The 18,778-nt window shown below is 56.1% G+C and overlaps 1 protein-coding gene across 3 annotated transcripts; it reads right to left on the bottom strand.

The window, feature by feature from the left end:
• INAVA (innate immunity activator) lies at positions 1-17,374 on the bottom strand. 3 transcript variants are annotated; one of them, XM_028120373.2, is made up of 10 exons: positions 16,895-17,374; positions 10,580-10,728; positions 9,664-9,788; positions 9,011-9,127; positions 8,062-8,284; positions 5,306-5,359; positions 4,328-4,538; positions 3,943-4,113; positions 1,393-2,065; positions 1-93 (listed from the first exon to the last, which is right to left on the bottom strand). In XM_028120373.2, exons 1-10 carry the CDS (start codon positions 17,224-17,226, stop codon positions 1-3), a joined length of 2,148 nt encoding a protein of 715 aa, XP_027976174.2. In that variant the 5' UTR covers positions 17,227-17,374. The 3 variants fall into 3 exon arrangements, with proteins under 3 accessions (XP_027976174.2, XP_027976175.1, XP_027976176.1); XM_028120374.1 differs by lacking the exon at positions 16,895-17,374 and having other exon boundaries at positions 1,453-2,065; positions 10,580-10,634; XM_028120375.1 differs by lacking the exons at positions 8,062-8,284; positions 9,011-9,127; positions 9,664-9,788; positions 10,580-10,728; positions 16,895-17,374 and having other exon boundaries at positions 4,328-4,536; positions 5,306-5,344.
• Positions 17,375-18,778: the final 1,404 nt, after the last annotated feature.

The raw sequence follows: 18,778 nt of genomic DNA on the forward strand, positions 1-18,778 counted from the left end.
TTACACCTGGCTGACGATCTCGCCATTCTCAGGCACAAATACTTGCACAGGAGCCCCTTCGGGTGATCTCCGGGACACATACACTGTGGCCACCTGCCAGGGTCAGGAAGAAAGGAGAGATTTGTGAGCAAACCAGGTAGAAACGTCCAGGCAACAAATGCCGGCACACCCTCCCTGTCCCTGCGGACGCTGATTGGCAGCAGCTCGGGCCCAGCCGCTCCGCCCCTGCCCGCCCCTGCCTGCCCCTCCCCCCCACCCCAGGAGTTTCAATGTGATCACCCTTTATCTATTTTCCACTCCAGGGGTGGGACAGGCACCCTGACCTCCTCCTCCCCGCCCTTCCTGGGCCCCCTTCTTGTCATCCTCCCTGTTGGGCAGGTTGCGATGGGCCGGGCCTGGGCTGAGGGCAGGTCCAAGCCGGCAGGAAGGGAAAAGCAAAAGCACGTCCGCTGGAGGGTGCGGCCTGGGACGGGGGCCAGGATGCCAGCTGCAGCCCGGAGAGCTGGTGGGTGGGGGAGGGACGTGCAGCTGGGCCTGCTAGGAATCGTGGATCTCAAAGAAGCAGCCTGTTGGTAACCTCTGGAGCACACCCTATGCAGAGCCCTCCGTACCAGGGAGAAAGAAGACAGGACTCCTGTGTTACCCCCACTTCCAGAATAGAGAAACTGGGCCACTGAATCCAGAGTGGACACCCTTACCTCATGTCATAGTGCTCTGTCATACCAAGCTGGTCCCTGGCCAATAGTAATACCACTTACTAGTGCCTACTATACACGATTCTCATCATCTTACACATAATAACTCATTTAAAGGTCATGGCCGTCTGAGATAGACAGTTGGCCAATGATTATCACTTCCCTTGGCAGGGCTGAGATTTGAACCCCCCTAGCCTAACCATCAGCCACCGTGCTTCTCAGCCCGGAGGTGTGGAGGGCTGTCAGAGGAAGATGACCCACAGGCAGTCACAGGTCCTGGCTTCTGCAAACACGTTTTCAGACTCCCTTTGTTCTGAGCCTTCAGGTCAGGAAATTTGGGGGTAAATTCGGATGGGACCTCCGATTATGAATAGAGGCGTATCTGCTTTGTGGATCATCTAAGGGGCCATTAAGGAAAAACGACTCCGCTCTCTTCCAGGATTTCCTCCACCAGCGTAGTATGTGGGTATGAGCTCTTGAGCCAGAGGCAAAATTAGGAGGTGCCCCAGGGGAGTCCCGAGGGCCTTCCAAAGCCCGGGGAGGGCGGTGGGGACAGTTCTGTCTGGCCGTCCCAGCTGGGGATCGCGCGGCCACCACCCTGTGGGCCTACCGCCTCTCTGCTCCGGGACCCGCTAGAATTGCAGCCCTTCCCCCAGCTGAAAGCGCCCCCCCGCCCCCCCCCCGGGAGCCGCCGTACCTGTGTCCGGGGACCTGAGGCTCGGCCAAAGCCCTCTCTGCTGGGGGGCAGGCTCCGGACGCGGAAGGCCCCCTGGCGGTCCAGCGAGTGCGGGCGGCCGCTCCGGAGGCGCGCCCGCTCGTGCCACGACTTGAGCTCCTCGGAGACGGTCGCCTTGCTGAGCGCGCGGCCCGCGGGGCTGTCCTTCAGGGAGGGCGTCCGCACCACGCGGCTGCGGGAGGCCACCAGGCGCTGCCAGCGCAGCTGCGCCCCGTCCTCGTCGTAGGCGGGGCCCAGGGCGGCGCGGCCCAGCTCCCACTCGGCCGCCGGCGGCAGGGGGCTCTCGGCCACCAGCACGTAGCGCCCGGCCGGCAAATGCCCAGGCGGCAGCAGCAGCTTGGGGTAGAGCACGCCGGCCGGGCCCCAGGCCCCGCGGTGGCGAGGCGGCTCGGGCGGGGACAGCGGCCGCAGGAAGGAGATGTCGGGGCTGCTGCTGCCCGGCGACGTGGGGTGCGAGATGCTGGAGACGTCGGAGCCGCTGTCCTCCGAGCAGGAGTGGTAGGCGGGGTGCGGCCTCGGGGGCTTGGTCGGGGGGAAGCAGGAGTCGGGCACGGTCACCGTGTAGTGAGGGGGACGGCGGCGGGGGAAGGCGCTGCGACCTCGGCCCTCGGGACCGGCCCGGAAGGAATCCGTCCTAGGGGAGGAAGGGGAGACGCGCTGAGGCTGGGAGGCTGGGAGGCCCAGGCTCTTCCCTTGGGCCCCGGGGGGTAAGATAAACCGGTGAGGCCGCGGCCCTGCCTCAGCAGAGGAGCCATGGCTCCCAGGCCTGGGGTCTTGCGTCAAACCTCCCCGATATAAAGACCCAGACATCCTCCTGGCCCTCCTGCGCCATGCACCGTATCCCTCCCACTGCATTCACACTTCTGCGGTTTGTGGCAAGGATGCCCCAGCCATATCCCCTCTTTTCAGCCACTTGAGGGACCCTGTGTCCAGCGGCATGACACCCCCGGAATCTGTGCAGGTAGACATGGTCGGGTATCTAAGCTGGACCTGTAAAGCTGGGTGTGGCACAGACCATGTGAAGGAAGTAGATGGCCAGCCATCCACAAGCCAAGGAGAGAAGCCTTAGAAGAAACCAACCCTACCCTGATCTTGGACTTCGGGCCTCCAGAACTGTGAGACAGACAGTAAAATTCTGTCATTTAAGCCACCCACTCTGGGGTATTTTGTTATAGCCGTGCCACCAAACTAATATAAGGTAGCCTCCTGCAAGGTGCCCCTTCATAAGGGCAGCCGCCCAGGACCCCCAGGGGCTGAAATCCAGCCCTCCCTGTTAATATGGTGGGGCTGTGTCTGCCCAGAGGGGGGCGCCTTTTACCCATCTGCACAAAGGAACTGTTTGTAAACTAGCCCCGGGAGTCTGTAAAATAGAAGATTCATTGCTTGCCTTGACAGCAGTTGTCCCAAGCTGCACCCCTTCCCGCGCTGCCTGATGAGCCCATTTAAGCCGACAGAAAAACCCAGCAATCGTGTCCAGGGCTTTCGTGTGGTGTAGCTAACGCTGCCTGGCCTAGCTGTCCCTGAGGCTCTCACCAAGAATATTGGTAAAACACTTGGCAACAACATCCAGCTGATTCTCATTATTTGTGGATTCTGTCTTTGCAAAATCTCCCACAGCGAAAATGTATCTGTAACCTCAAATCAACACTCACAACACTTGTGGTCATTTGTGGACTTGCACAGAATGGTGAAAACTTGGAGATGCCCACGAGGCACAGTCTCAGCCAAGACGGAATGAGGCAGGGCTCTGACTCGTATAAATATGATAAATGAGTATCCTCTCCACAGTCGATTCAGTGTCCCGTGTTTCGTATTTCTGTGCTTTTTCTTGGTGACCTCACTATTTAAAACGGCCCCAAAGCATAGTACTAAAGTGCTGTCTGGTGTTCCTAAGTGCGGGAAGGCTCTGGATGTGCCTTTTATAGAATATACGTATTTGATGAGCTTTATTTGGGCATCACCTAGAGTGCTATTGGCCAGGAATTCAATGTTAATGAGTCAATCATATATATTAAATAAGGTGTCTTAAAACAGAAACATGCATAAGACAAAGTTATGTATTGATCAGTTGACAAAAATGTTGTGACCAGAAGCCTAACCCAGTATTTTCCCTCGGAGCAGTAATTCAGTATTGCTAATTCAGTGTTTGCAGTGACTTTTTCGGACATAAAACTACCGCAAATAATGCGAATTGACTGCACATCAATTAAGAAAGTGAATCATCCGCTGCTAGTGACCAATAATAAAATAATCTTAAGCAATTGCAAAAGTATCTACCAAGTTCCATATTCTCTTGCCATAAGAGAATATGGCTAAGGGGAGAAAACATGTATTGCATTGTGCAGAAAACAGCTTGCTTCACGGCCTCTATTGAGAGGTGCCCCAAGAAGGGCCACAGCACTAGCCACGTGTCACCCACAGTCCCACCTATATCCTAGAAGCCACCACCCTCCAAATGTAAGCTCTCAATAGTGGGTCCCTGCCCCCTGCATCTCTGGGGTGACCTCTTACCTCAGAGACTGTGACTGGCCCCTCCTCCCCTGCATCTCAGGGGTGGCTGGAGCGCTGGTGCGGCCCTGCCGCTGGCCAGGAATGCTGCGGACGGGCACCACATGGTAGGCAGGCTCCAGCAGCCAGAGGCTGGAGGTACCGGGCCCGTCCTGTGGCGTGGTGGCTGGGCTGCTGCAAAAGGATTAGAGACAGGTCAGTGGCAAGAATGGCTCCATTGAGGGGCTTGAGTTGTGCAGAGGAAGGGGGCACAGTGGAAGGGGACCCCAAAACTCACACCTCCCACCATCACAGTTAAGGAGAGGGGCAGTCTCCCATGCCTTACCCTGCTCATACCACTTCCCTCACCCCCCCCCACCCCGCCCCCTGGCTTCCCCCCCATCCTGACCTGGACTCGCTATTGGGTTCGAGAGACTTCCTGGGCTTCTCATAGGGGTGGTCCAGGCTGGTCTCCTTCCAGGGGCTGTTCTGGATTGGGGCCCGCTCCAGGCCCCCAGTCTCAGGTCCTGCTGGCTGCAAGCCTTCGAGGCTCTGGGGTGGCAGAGGCCGGGAAGGTGGAGCTGGGGACTCCGGGGGAGGTTTTGGCACCTGGGATTCCTCTGCAGGGGTGAAAGAGCCTGCTGAAGGCAGTGGCTGGAAAATTGGCCCAAGAACCTCCTTGGCCCATGCCTTGCTCTCCCTCCCATGGATGCTTGTCTGGCTGCTCCACGCTGTGGCTCCAGGCCCAGACGCTCGAAGGTGTTTTCTTCTCCTTTGGGACTTCCTCCCCCACAGCTGTTTTACACCTGCCTCCCTCAAGGAGCCTCCCCAGATTGACTCTCCTTAGCTCACAGTATTCCACCTTCTAACCTTGGATCCTACTACCATATCTGCAGCTAACTTTCTGCTTACCGATTTTTCTGGTTCATGCCGTGCCCATGTGTGCTATTCCCTTATTGACCTGGGCACTCCCTTAGGCAGGACTGTGCTACCCTCTTGGTCCACCTTGACCCGTAGCATCCTTAGGGTTTACAAACAGGGTTTTTAATCTATTGAGTGTGTTTCCGTCCCCAGTGCTACCCTCTCTTCAAAAAGGGCAATGATTGTGGCCAGATGGCTCTTAGGGTCTGACAAGTGCATACTGAAATAATGTCCCAGGGCTCTGTTAGAATTCACTTTTTCCTTCCCTGTGAAAATGATCGAACTTCTAGATTGGGAAAGGGTCAGCACATCCCCCGCCCCCCAAACGAACATGCATGGGGGCACAGAGAAATTAGCATCCAGTAAGAGCAGAGACCCTGAGCCCAACCTGGCACCCCTGCCAAAGCCCTCCATCTTCCAATAGGAGCCCAGCCCTGACAACAGTCCCTAAACTACCCCTTCTCACCTTCCTCCAGGAGCAGCCCATCTGATAGAGAGCTGTCATCTGAGGCACTGAGCTCTGGGAAAGTCAAAGGGGAGAGAAGGAGGTGAGGAAATCAACCCATACATCTGGGTTAACCAGCAGTATGACCCCACCCCTTCCTGAGAACATCCCTTATCAGGAAATACCAACTGTGTACTAAATACTATATTGGATATGAATTTATCACTTGGAAGTAGAAAAAAATTAGAAATCAGGAGTGAGAAGATAGGAAACCTGATTTTAATCCTGGCTCTGCCATTAGCTATTCAATTTCAATGCTCTGGGCCTCAGCTTCCCCATCTGTCAAAAAAGCTGGGGCCTCCCCTGGCAGGGTTTCCTGGCAGTGGAAGGGAAAGGCAAAGTGTCCTTTTGGAAGGCGCTTGGGATGAAAATTATTTTCCTAACTTTTCTAGTCTTCTGAGATCATAAATACAACTCAAGGACCCCGTATCTGAGAAGTCCTGCATTACCAGCACCAGGAGCAGTGCAAAGTGGGAATCTGAGCTGTGGGGTTGTGGGATCAATTCACATTGGTCTGGCTGCATATGGAAGGTTCTTCAACTGGTGATATGGCAGGTCACCTGAAGGAAATGACAGTACGACATTTCTGCATGGTAGAGCAGCAGCTGTGACCCAAGAAATCCGAGGGAACTTCTATTTGCCATTGCCCTTGAACAAGCTGAAACTTCAGATCTTGAGAATACTCCTACTGTGACCTGGATGGAATTCACCAAGTATTTTCAACCGTGTTTGATAACAATGATGAGGGTACATTAACAGTAGCCAAAATTTCTATTGTGCCAATACTTTTCTAAGTACTTCATATATATTAATTCATGTGATCATCATAACCACCATGTAAGGTAAATACTATTATCATGTAACAGCTAAAAAAAAACCGAGGCTTGGAGGAATTGAGGAACGTGGCTTAGGTCAATCCACCAAAAGGTGACTGAGTCAGAATTCATACCCAGACAGTCTGACCAGAGTCTGGCTCGGCACCACTACCATTTATCGGCTCTCCTGTTAGCTGGCATCTAATGCATAAGTCATTATCCAGAACGTTCTAAGAAAAGTAGATAATTCCAGCCATCTTGAAATCCTTTATAACAAAGGACTGGCAAACTGGGGGGTCCTTGGGCCAAATCCAGTTAACTGTTTTTATAAATAAAGTTTTACTGAAACACCGCTACAGATTTGTTTATGTAATGTCTGGCTGCTTTTGAGCCACAATTGGCAGAGTTGAGTGGTTGTGACAGAGACTTTATAGCCCATGAAGCCCATAAAAGATTTACTCTCTAAGCCTCTACAGAAGTTTGTCAACTTTGCTCCACAACTTAAATGAAATAAAAACTCTACCCGGAGTAGTTCCTAAACCCTGTGCGGCATACTGCCCAAGGAGCTGGGCCGACGCCCAAGTAACCAGCTATCCCATGTTGTGCTTGGCTCATACTAGCCTTTGCTTTGGGGTTCAAATGAGGAGACAGACACCCTTTCATCGAATTCTGGTTCTCTGCCTCTGATCTTTTACAAAACCCTGGAGAATGAAGAGTTTTATCTTTCACTGATGTCAAGTTGAAGAAATTGTGGGACTGTTACTTTCATGGCCCAGCGATGCAGCCGGGGTTAGAGCGTGTGTTTTGGTTTGACTATATGGTCTGGGAAGAAAGACATCATGTCCCATCATCCCTAATCTTCATAAAAACAAGCAGATCATTGGCCAGCTTCATTAGCCCAAAAAAGTGCACTACAAAGAGGGTAATCTGGAGACCCATTGCCTTTGTAGAGGTAAGGCCACGGGTGGAGAATATCCATCTACAGCCAAACGCAAGCCGTTCCTGAAGGCTGCGCCCTGTCTCAGCCACACTGCCCCAACCCAGCCCTGCATCAGCCTCGCCCTGCCCTCAGTCCAGCAGTGGCCACGGGACTCCCCAGGTAGGAAGGTAAGTATAGAGATCATACCCACAAAGTGAGCATTCTCAAAGGCTGCACTGTTCAACAGGTCGCCACTAGCATGGGGTTATGTTAATTAAAATGAAATAAAATTAAAAATTCAGGTCCTCGGTCACACCAGCATATTTCAAACGCTCAGGAGCCCCTCTAGTGGCTACCATATTGGACAGCACAGGTACAGGACATTTCCATCATCACAGAAATTCTAATAGACATCACTGCTTAAGGCAGGTGTTGTCAGTCAGCAAACACATTCTGAGCACCTACTACAATTACAGGTGTGTGTCGTGGGGAATTTCTCAAGTTCACTGTGGTAAATTAATTTAACACCTGACTGCTCCCCGCCACTTGCAGGGTCCTAACTAATTACTCCCACCTGGCATGAGTAGTCATTATCCTAAACTGAATAGTAGCCCTGGCTACTGCCACTGAGTAGACCCTAGCAATAAGCTCGAAGTCAGCCTGGGGAGCACATTCCTGCCCAGAAGGCCTTCGTGAGGGCGGTGGATTTTGAGGAGGATGAGGAAGGAACGGGATGCTTTCTAAGGAGATGGGGGAGAGGGTCTCATGGACGGAGAAGCCCTTTGCCACGGCGCGTTGTGGCTGCAGAGGGTCAGGAGGGGGTAGAGGGGGACCGAGGAAGCAGGTTTCCAGCGAAAGCCAATTTGGGACATTAAACACAGTGCTGGGCGCAAAGGCAACTGCAGTGGCCCTGGGCCACACCACCTGCCATCCCACGTAAGCTCACGCAGGGCCCAGGGAGGGACTGGGGGCAGCCGGCTCACCTCGGCCCAGGGGCAGGGCAGCGGTGGAAGGGGGCCCGCTGGTGCGCCGCTGCTCGCCCAGGCAGCGCTCCAGCTCCCTCAGCTTCTTCTCCTCCTGCAGCATGGCCTGCTTGCGCTGCCGCCGGGCCTGCCTGCCGAGGTTCTCCTCCCGGCACAGGCGCCGGGCTGCCTCCGCGATCTGCAGCTGCAGGGCCAGCTCCCGCTCCAGGCTGCTCAGGGGGTCCTGGGGGGAGAGGCCGGGGGCTCACTCAGGGAGGGCAGGTGGCCACGTGGGGACACAGAAAACGGCCCTGACCCCGGGCCCTGGATCCTGACCCTAAGCCCGGGAAGCAGACAGCAGCGGCCACGGCCAGGAGGCAGAGGGTGGAGCGGTGGCAGGTGCTTGAGAGCAAACCTGCCGGCCTGAGAAGCGGGCAGGGGGACCCACCCACCCGCCTGCCGCCTGAGCCAGGCAGAGTGCGAACCAAAGTGGGACACTTGCCCTCCCGACCCCAAGGGTTGCTCAGGCAAGCCCAGGGGAAACTTGCTGCCTTTCACACCACAGGGAAGGGACCCTAGGGCCCGAGCCGCCCTGCTGCCTGCCCCCCACAATGAGGAGGACAGCCCTAGGGACCAGAATAACCTGTTTAAACAGGCCATTGCCTCTCTGGGCTGGCAGTTGAGCTCCTCACTGATCTTCTGCCTACCGGCGACCAGACCCAGTGTCCTCTCGAGTTCCCAGCTCTCCCGGTCCCTGTGGTGGCACACCTTCCCCACGGCCATTTGGGCTACAGGTTAATGGGTGCCCCTCATCAACACGGAGCCAAGCACCCTGAGTGGGTGTGATGGGGTAGAGAGTGCCAAGTACCGGGTGAGGGCACCTCCAGATGGCGAGGCCTTGGCTCAGTGATCAACACTTGCAGGGGGCGGGGGGAGGTGGTGGTGGAGGCGGCCTGCACAAGTTCCTCACCTCTCTGCGCAAGGCCCGCTCGTCCAGTTTGTAAGCGGCTCCAATCCTGCGGCGGACCTTGGGGGCCTTTTCCCCTGGTTTGAGGGGATACTCTGCTGGCAAGACACCCGTCAGCTCCTGTGGTGGAAGCGAAGTCAGCCAGGCCCCTCTCCACCTGCCCGGCCCTTGGCCAAGCAGGAGTAGCCAATCCCCCTGGCTCTGCACGCCTGTGCCTGCCCTTCCCCAGAGGCCCCTGCCCACTCCTCACCTCACACCATCACCAGGGGCGGTCTCACTGGCCTCTTCAGGGCACCCCCTACCTTCCCTCCTCTTTTCCTTCACCCTTCAGATCTCACCTCCTTCAGAGCTCTGCTCTGGCCCTGGTTACAGTCCCACACGCACCTCTGTCTCCTCCCTCTCCAGCCCCTCCGTCCTTCCCTCCCTGTGCCTGGGGCCCCACCGGGGCTATTCCTTCTCTCGCTGAGGCATCCGGCGCCCGGGTCAAATGCCGCACACACAGGGACTCCAGGCACCACACCCCCGTCTGATTTCCAGAATTCTCTCACAAACGGGGTTCCCTTCCCTCAGCTCCAACATCCCCAACATCCCCAGATGTGGCTCAGATTAACCCCAAGCTTGTTGGGGGGCCGGAGGGGGGCGGCTGAGGCTCTCACCGCCTCCCTGAGGCAGAGTCTCTTCAGCTCCTCCAGGCACGCCTCCAGCCGCTCTTCCAGGGCCCTCTGCTGTTTGCGCACGGCGTGGGTCAGCTCCTTCACAGGGGAGACTGGGCTGTCGGGGCCTAGGGGGCGGCAGGGCACCGGCTCAGGGAAGCCGAGGTGGGGGAGACCCTCTCAGACACTTGTTAACTGTCCCCGGGGTTGTGGGGGGGAATGTGCTTACATGTGCACCCGCGCGCGCGCGCGCACACACACACACACACACACACACACACACACACACACACACAGCCTCATCGCTGCCCACAGATTACAGGTCAGCAGCTGTGGCCTGTGTCATAACCGCAAACACCACATCTCCTGGCTGTCTGAGGTGGCAACATGACAGTTCACAGGGAAGGGCCGCCACCCCCCAGGCGATGTGCAGTGGCGGGAGGGGGGGCTACTGGTCAGAGCTCTGTTGTTTCCCTTCCCACCCTCCACCCATACAATTCACTTCTGCCTCCACCACTTCTCCCTCCTTCTCCTCTCTCCCTCTCTCTCTTTCTCTCTCATTCACATATGTGCTTCTTCTTTCTTCTCTTCTGTCAGGACGAGACCAGACTAGGCCCACAGACTCAGGCCAACCAGAGAGACAGGACCTTTCCAGTAGCCAGATGAGATTTTTCTACTTCTTCGTAATCACTAGGGCCGGAGTCGCAGAGACCTGTTCCAGATAGGATCAGACCTCCAGGCCAGACCATCCAGGAAAACTGCAGCCCCTCCAGTATCTAGCCCCCAGCAGAGGCCTCTCCCACCCCTCCCACCTTCCCCTGCTCAGCTTCCAGCCACTCAGCCAGGCCAGCCCTGGAGTCTGGGGCCTTGGAGAGTCAGAGCTGGGGGCCCACAGGGCGGGATTCCCCAAAGCACTCACCAGACTGCAGGATGATGCCACTGTCGGTGTCGCTGACCTCCTCCTTACTCTCCATGGTGGATTTCTGGGAGGAGGGGGCACAGAGTAGGGAGGGGTGACGCCGTTCCCAACCTGAGCCAGGATGTGGCGGTGGCCTGCAGGTTCCCCAGCTTTTAAGAGAACAATAAAACCAGCGGTAGGTGAAATCCCTTGGTTCCACACAGAGCTTAAGTAAGGATCCGATGTTTGAGGACAGGGTGAGAGGAAGTGAGGCGGGGTTTCTGGGACAGTCTGGGGCAGGGGATTTCTCAGTGCTGGGGGTGCCACAGAGAAGGCTCTGGGGGCCTCACCAGCAAACCTGTACTCAGGGGGCTCTCTGGGCCCACCCTAGCCTCCTGCTGCCTCCTTCTGCGTGGCCACAGAGACCCCTGAGACTGGGGAGAAGGATGAGGGAAAAAGCAAGAATGAGGAGGAAGAGGAAAAGCGTACTAAGGATGGGTGGGGGAAAGGGGAGCAGAAGGGAAGACGTCTTCCTGGGCACAACCATCCCCATGGGGCTGACTATCCTCAGCCCAAGAACCCAGGAGGCATGAGGCCTGTCCCACTGCCCCAGTGGGTGACAGACCAGCCCTGGATACTGTGGGTGGGCACCGGGTACTCAGCCAAGCCCCTGCTCCAGGGCCTTCAAAGCCCAGGCTGCCCTGCCCTCTGGGCCAGGGTATTCATCCAAAGGCAGGTGCAGGTGCCAGAGAGCTGTCCCCAAATCCCTGAAATAATTCCCAAGCCACTACGTCTAGGAGACCCCTCAAGGACGTGTTGGCCAAGATCCCCTATACCCCACAGCCAGGGGAGACCCAGTGTGTGCGTGTGTCAGGGTCCCGGGTGGGGTGGGAGTTGTGACTAGAGCGGAAGCTGCCCGAGGACAAGGAGGAGCCGAGACCACCCACTCCTCTGCCTCCCTGGGGCTTGAGCGCACTGGGTGGCACAGGTACAATCTCAGTGTGTGTCAGCCCAGCTGGGCTCCAGTCGCCAAAACAACACCTGCCGCTCGCCCCCTCGCTCCCACCGAGCGCACACCCCTGATCCCAAGCTGGCCAGGGCCTGGCAGCTGTTGGCTGGAGCAGAGGTGGGGAGGGGCGGGTGGAGCCCAGGCAGGCGGTCTGGAAGGAGAGCGCAGCCACCTCCTTACTGAGTCAGCCCATTGAGCAACAGTCCAAAAGTCCTTCGGAGTTTCTGTCTGGAGCTTATCCTGCCTCCCTACGGCACAGGGCCACAGGGTGGAGGAGGTGGGCTCCACCCCTCCACCATCAGCCAACGGCCAGGAAAGCAGGCCTTGGGAAAGTTGAGCACAAAGCAAGGCGAGGAGAGAGAGGACTGCTGGCAGCCCGGTCCCCAGGAGGACCTCTGCCTCTCGAGACTGGAAGAGCAGGAGCAATGGAGCGCTTTTATAGACCTCCATAAACCACACAGCCCATCAGAGTACCATGAGCAACAACAATAAAAACATAGCGCTGAAAACAATCTGTACCTGCACTTTGGAATTTCAGTTCTCCAGGAAAGTCTGGAGAATGGATGGTAGGATGAAAAAAAAAAAAAAGAAAAAAGAAAATTTATGTGGGGCCTTTGCAAACATGCCAAAGACAGAACCTAGCCCAGGTTCTGGAAACCCAGAACAGGACACTTAGTGGAGAGCTACCTATGCATGGCCCATCCCTCCCAAACCTTCATCCCTCTAGAGATGAGAGCAGGCCCAAGGGGCAGGCAGCTCACCCGGCTCCCCCCCCCCCCCCCCCCCCCCCCCCCACCACCACAGGCAGCCTCTAAGCCTCCCCAGCAGCCAGGGGCAGGGCTCAGCCAGAGCTAAGGAAGCAAGGCCCTCTCAGCTCGCATGGTGAGCGCATTTTGCTTGGGACAAGGAGGAGGTAATGTGGGAGTGAAGCCATTAATTAGTCACACTTGCTAATTAATTATTAACCACGAAGGAGTTGCCTTGGGAAGTTGTGATAACTCAGCCCTGCTTCCCTCTTTGACTACTGCAGAGCATAGGGTCACCCGGACAGAGGGGTGGGTGTGAGAGGAGAGCCCCCCCCACGCCGGCACACCCCCTCTCCTCCAGCATTCACTGCCAGGGTCAAGGGGTTGGCTCTGGCATTCACAATGGCCCCAATCTGATGCTGGGCACACTCAGGGCTAACTTGTGGCTCCAAGTAGAGCAAAGAGCACAGGACCTGAAGTTGGGAGATTCAAGTCCTAGTTCAGCCACTGCCCATGCTGCCCTGAGAGAGTCGCCTGGCCTGGCTGGGCCTTCTTCCCGCGTAGGCACAAAGATTAGACACTGTCTAGGGAAGTCCCTTTCCGGCTCCCCGCTCTGAATCTGGACCCCCTCGGACAATGTCAGGCTGGGCAGGAACCCCACACGGCCGTGTAGCCGTCGCCCTCCGCCCTGCCTAGCTCCCGCCTCCACCAAGAGGACAGAAGTCTCTGGAGCCTGATGTCTCAGGCATTGCTTTCTAATAAAGGCAGTTTGGGGCACATGCCCAACCCCTTTCCGACACAGGAACCCCTCCCCGCCCTCCACACCCTCAGCCCCTCTGCGGCAAGCCCCAGTCCTGGGTCCTAGGAAGTGGTCCGCCTGACTGAACAAGGTCCCCAAGAAAAGGCAGAGGAGGAAAGAAGAGGCAAAGAGGGAGGAAGGGAAACACTAGTGCAGCATCCCTCAGGCTGAGCCACTGAGGAGCCCCCCATCACAAATGCACCCCCAAAGCCAGCTCCTAGGCCTCTTCCCTTCTCCTGTACAGACTGAGGCCTGAGAACTACAGGAAAAGCACAGCAAGGGGCTCCTCATCTGGGCCCACCAGCAACCCCCCCATCATCCCGTGCCCGAGACACAAGGAGGAAGGCGGGGGTGCCAGCTACTGCAGGGGCTCCCCCCGCCACCACTGGGGCCAGCCTGCCCCTCAGCCCCAAAGACCTGCTCCACCCTGCCCTGCCCTCACCTGCTTCTGGGGTTCAGGCCAGGATTCCGGAAACACCCGCTGTTCCCAGGTCAGGGGGCTGAGGGGTGTCGCATGCCGCCTCAGGGTGTCCCAGGCCACAGGCCAGCCTCCAGTGCTCCCTCTCTGACCTGGCCCCCGCTCTCCACTCGCTGCCGATGGCCTCCCCTCCCTGCCGATGGCCTCCCCTCCCTGTGGACGGTCCCGCCTGCCGGCCTCCTAGGCCGCCTGCCGGGCCAGGGGAACCAGGTGACTTGTTAGGACTTGAGTCAGAGGGGAGGAGCAGGTGAGCAAGTCCTTCCCTGAACTAATCCTGCTGAGGCTGTTGCCAGCAGGCAGCTCTGGGGCCTCTGCACTTCCCAGGGTGGGGGGGGGGGTGGGGAATAGGGAGAAAGGGGCTCCCCCTGGAGGAACCCCAAAGAAGGCAACAGGGGTCACGTCTTCATGGCCTCAAGGGACTCTAATGCAACACGGTGGGCGGTTGGGTGCACAATTGCCCTCCTGACCCTCCGTTTCCCCTTCCAGAAATCAAGGCCTGCGAGACCCCCAGAAGAAGGGTGAAGGTCCACTGTCCATGGGGATACCAGCAAGAAATTGACAAGTGACAAAGAATAGGTCATTGCTCTTTCCATGCACTGAAACAGAAACCAAGGCCTGAGTTTTGTCTCTCCCAAATCAGGTTTAAAAAAGCTTCAGGCAAGGCAGTAGCTATGGAACTCCAGACAGGAAGGCTCTAGGGTCCTAAAGAGAGCAAGGGTGTTCTCTCTTTCCTTCCTAGACATGTCCCCCCAGGATCATCCAGGCCTATTTATTACTTACATCCATCCCTCAGTAGGGTCCGTGGAGCACTAAGCTGAACACCATTCACTGTCCCCTGCTCCACAGGAGAGCCACTGTGACACTAGCATCTAAGCCCGCTCCCCAAACATGAGGGATCAGATACCAAAATGGAACCTGTTCTCTACAGAAAATAAACTTCCAGGTCTCCCACTCCATCAATCCTCAAGCAAATCAAAAACTGTTCACAACTTAGCCCATTTCACTGGGAGAAGCTAGGGCTGAGGCCACCTGTTGCTACACCATGGACAACATGGAGACATACTGTAAATTAAGGACGACACCCCTCAGCGTTTCATCCCACCACCTCCCTTTCTCCCACTCTCTGATACTCCCACTGTGCCCCTTAATCCTGGGGTATCGGCACCTCAACATCTCTCTGGATTGCTTCCCTCCTCCAGCCCCATACCTCCATCCCCACCTCCTAACCCCATCCCCTTCCCCATTCCCCAGGGCCCGGATGATGGAAGAAGTCTGCTCCACCAAGCCTCTCCTGCGGAACTGAGCTGTGTCTATGACTCTGTCCCCAGAGGCCATACACACATACCCCGCTCACCTTCAAATTCCTATACACACCCTCTTTCCCAACAATGCCAGCCCCAGAGTCCGCCAGGCTGACCACCTCCTTCTCTCTCCAGGCTGAGGCTGAGGGGCCCCAACAGGGGGCAGACTCCTCCTGTGATGTGGAGCCAGCTTTCCGGCTGGTCTCCCAAAAGAGCCTGCAGTCCTCCCCTCCCCCTAGTCCTCCCCATCCCCCAAGAGGCTTATCACATTCTTTCAATGACAAACAGAGAGAGATTGACTCAGTGTAATTGGTCCCCTTCCTCCACCTTGCCCACCCCCCAGCTCCAGGTAGGGGTTGATGGAAGTTTCTAGAACCAGCTGATAGCACGTATTTTAATGCACAAAATGAAATTAAGAGAACCAATTATACTGAAATACAGTTCTAAAAACAGAAAACATGGTAATATATATGCTTCTTTATTAACATTAAACAGGGTCCAGCAGTGAGTTAATTTCATAGAAGTGATGAATGTGAACAATACTTCAAGCCAGTTACAACTGCAGTGTAATGTAAAACTATCTGTGAATTCTATTAATGGCAAAGTCACAGGTACTGCCTATGGTTTCTTGCCTTCTTAACTGAAGGCAATGCTAAATTTTTGTTAAAGGTTTGTGTGAAATGAAAATATTTTTTTCCCATCTAAGTTCACAAACCCTCTGAATTCTATCCACAGAGGCTTTGGTGCCCAGGACCCAGTTAAGAACCCCACCATCAGGGAACCCCCCATCTCTGAGCTCAGAGGAGAGAAACACAGATAATCCATTCACTGCATTGATCCCCTGGAACTCTCAAAAACCCCTTCTTCCCTCAAGTTCACATGCAGCATTTCCTGACCAGCAGAACGTGAGGTTTGGGATGGGACTAGCAAACCAACTCTCCCAAGAACCCCAGATCCAATGGGTTGGATGTCACTGTCTGCCATGTCTGTCAACTCAAAATACCAAAAGGGAGGTGGGTACCCCAGAAACTGGCTGGGAACTTTCGGGTTCAGTGCCTCCCTCCCAGCGAGCCTAGAGGATCCGGGGACTGATCAATGCCCTGTCCCAAACCCCAGAGCATCAACACCAAGACCACCACTTGGTGGTGGAGGAAGTGGTTTTCTTGAACGGAGTCAGAGGACTTGATATCTGATCGTTGAAAGGAGAAAAACTGCATCTCTTTCCGGTTTTCACTTCCCAAGCACAAGCCCCAAATCAGGAAACTTCCACACTCCCTAGCCGTCCACTCCAACAATTTTTTTAAAGTCCCTTCTTTAAGTTTCTTCTACTACGTGAGACTGGAAGTTGTTTAAAGCAAGGGCCTCATCCTACCATCCTCACATTGCCACCAGCACCCAGCCAAGGACGTCTCAGGCACTCCTAAAACCCCCCTCAATGAATTAACAAAGCAATGGGCAGCGGCCGGAGTCAACGGAGCAGAAAGAAGCCAAGTAGCCCGGGACCCTGTAGGCGAAGGCGGGTGGGAGAGGGCTCCTGAACTGTTTCCTTTCTCCACTCTTCTCTCTTCCCACTGGGAAAGGTGTTCGCCTCCAGCAGGCGATGGTGGAGTGGGCTAGGACAGGAGAACTCCACTCCAGCCTGGAATGCGCCCTGAAACCAGACCTCTAGGCTTTCCTTAAAAAGCCCCTTTGTCCGGTCCACCCTGCTCCCCTCCCCCACCGCGCCCTCCGCATCCAGGCGGCCCCAGACTTTGCTCCTTTTGTTTGGCTGCTTTCTGGCTTCCCGGAACCTGGCCAGGGGATCCACAGGCATGGGGAAGGTCGGAGGAGAGGGGTTGAGGAGTCGGAAATGTGCACTTTGGGTAGGAACTTGAAATTCCCACCCCTTTCGTAAATTACTCCATTTCTTGTAGGGCCAGTTCCGCTAAGGCCGAAGATCATGGGTTCAGGAGCTTGAACCCCCAGTTCACCCGCGCTGCGTCCCCCTAAGTTTTCCCCCTTACCTGTCCCATGGAGCTCTGGCGCCGCCCGCCTGTCCCCGCGCCCCCCGTTCCTGCCTCGCAGTTTCAGGACCTGTTTGTCCAGGCCATCTCCTCTCTCCCCAAGTCTCCCCCCGGCCTTCCCTCCCGGGAGGTATTTCATTTAACTTCGGCATTTGCAGCATCCCAAATGTTAAAGATCCCAAGACATCTGTCCCCTGGGGCATACCAAGGCCCAGAGGAAAGAGGGGAAAGATGCAAGAAGGGATTCGAGATTCCGAGCCAAGAGTCGGGGCGGGGCCCCCGGTCGGGGTGGTAAGATGCCAGCAGGAATGGTATCCTTGGGGGACCCCCATCCGAGGGGGCGAGGCTGCCCCCTTCTCCCGCTTTGGGACGCGGGCGTGGCGGGACACCCCCGGCGCTGCCAGTTTCCGCCGCCCGGGCGGGAGGAGGCTCCGCGCTCCGGCCGAGGGCCGCCTTTCATCCGCGCGCTCCGGCCCGCCCGGGGGCCGTTTCCATTCCTGGAGACCCCGGGGTGAAAGAATGAGAGAAGCCGGCCAGAGGGCGCCGCGCCGCTCCCTCGCAGGCCCCTGCCCCCCTCCTCGCCGGTCCCCTTCTCCCTCGCTGTGCACCGCGCTGGCTGCGGGGCCACCGCGTGCTGGCGCAGCGGGAATTGCCTCCCCCTCGTCCGGCCCCAGCCCAGTCGTCCCGCTGGGCGCCGGCTGGCCGAACTCCGGCCGGGCTAGGAAAGGAGCCCACTCCTGGTGAGCGCCTCCTACTGTTGCCACTGGCCTCGTGCCCCTCCAGCCAGCCAGCCTTTCACTCACTCTTCCCTGCTTTCGTCTGTGCAAGAGTCTTATTGAGCACCTACTAGTGCTCAGCACGGTGGATCACAGTTCAAATTCTTCCCCCGGATGATTCCCCAATTAAGGCGAGTAATCAAATAGCAATAGTATAAATGAAGTAAGGGCTAGAACCCAGGACCGAGAGAGAGAGAGAGAGAGAGAGAGACAGAGACAGAGAGGGGAGGAGAGGAAGAGGCTGGGCCAGACGGAGGGTCGCAAAGCGGGAGAGGGCAGTGCCAGGGGAATTTGGGAAGTTTAAGGAGGATCTTGAGGCAGCAATGACGGGATATACAAAAGCATAATGGCAAAGAAGCACAGTAGGTTCTAGGAGCTGCAGGGAACTTAGAGTGTAGGATGAGGAGGAGGGAAAAGAATGAAAACAAAGACAAGGCTAAAGTGGCAGGCAGAGGCTCATCAGGAAGCAGGGCCGCCCTGTACGGTTGTCCAGGTTGTGTGCCATACTAAGAGGGAGGACTCACCCGTGTTCCACCCACCAAACTGCGTGCCTAGGTCATGCCTAGAGGCGGTGACTTTCTCTCATTCGTACAAAGGCACTATAGGAACTAAGGTGACTGAAGAGCTGTGTGGGCTAGCTAAGATTTAAGATTTTTATCCTGAAGCTGAAGAGAGGCTACTTGTATTAGTCAAGGTTCTCCAGAGAAATAGAATCAATAGGATATATATATGAGAGAGACAGAGATGGAGAAAGAGATTTATTTTAAGGAATTGTTTCATGCTATTGGAAATGCTGACAAGTCCAAAATCTGCAGGAGGGCCTGACATGCTGAAGACCCAGAGAAGATTGCAGTTTGAGTCCAAAGGCACTCTGCTCACAGAATTCCTTCCTCATCAGAGGAGGTCAGTCTTTTTTCTATTAAGGCCTTCAACTGATTGGATGAGGCCCATGCATATCTTGGAGGATAATCTGTTTTACTCCGTGTCTACTGTTCCTTTAAATGTTAATCTCATTTAAAAATACCCTCACAGAGTGGCGCCAGGCTGGCTCAGTGGTGAAGTGTGCAACTCTTGATCTCGGCCTTGTGAGTTTGAACTCCATGTTGGG

This window comes from Eumetopias jubatus, unplaced genomic scaffold (assembly GCF_037043125.1).
Source record: "Eumetopias jubatus isolate StellerSeaLion01/CBP00866 unplaced genomic scaffold, mEumJub1_p1.0 scaffold_12, whole genome shotgun sequence".
In the NCBI taxonomy this organism is placed as follows: domain Eukaryota; kingdom Metazoa; phylum Chordata; class Mammalia; order Carnivora; family Otariidae; genus Eumetopias; species Eumetopias jubatus.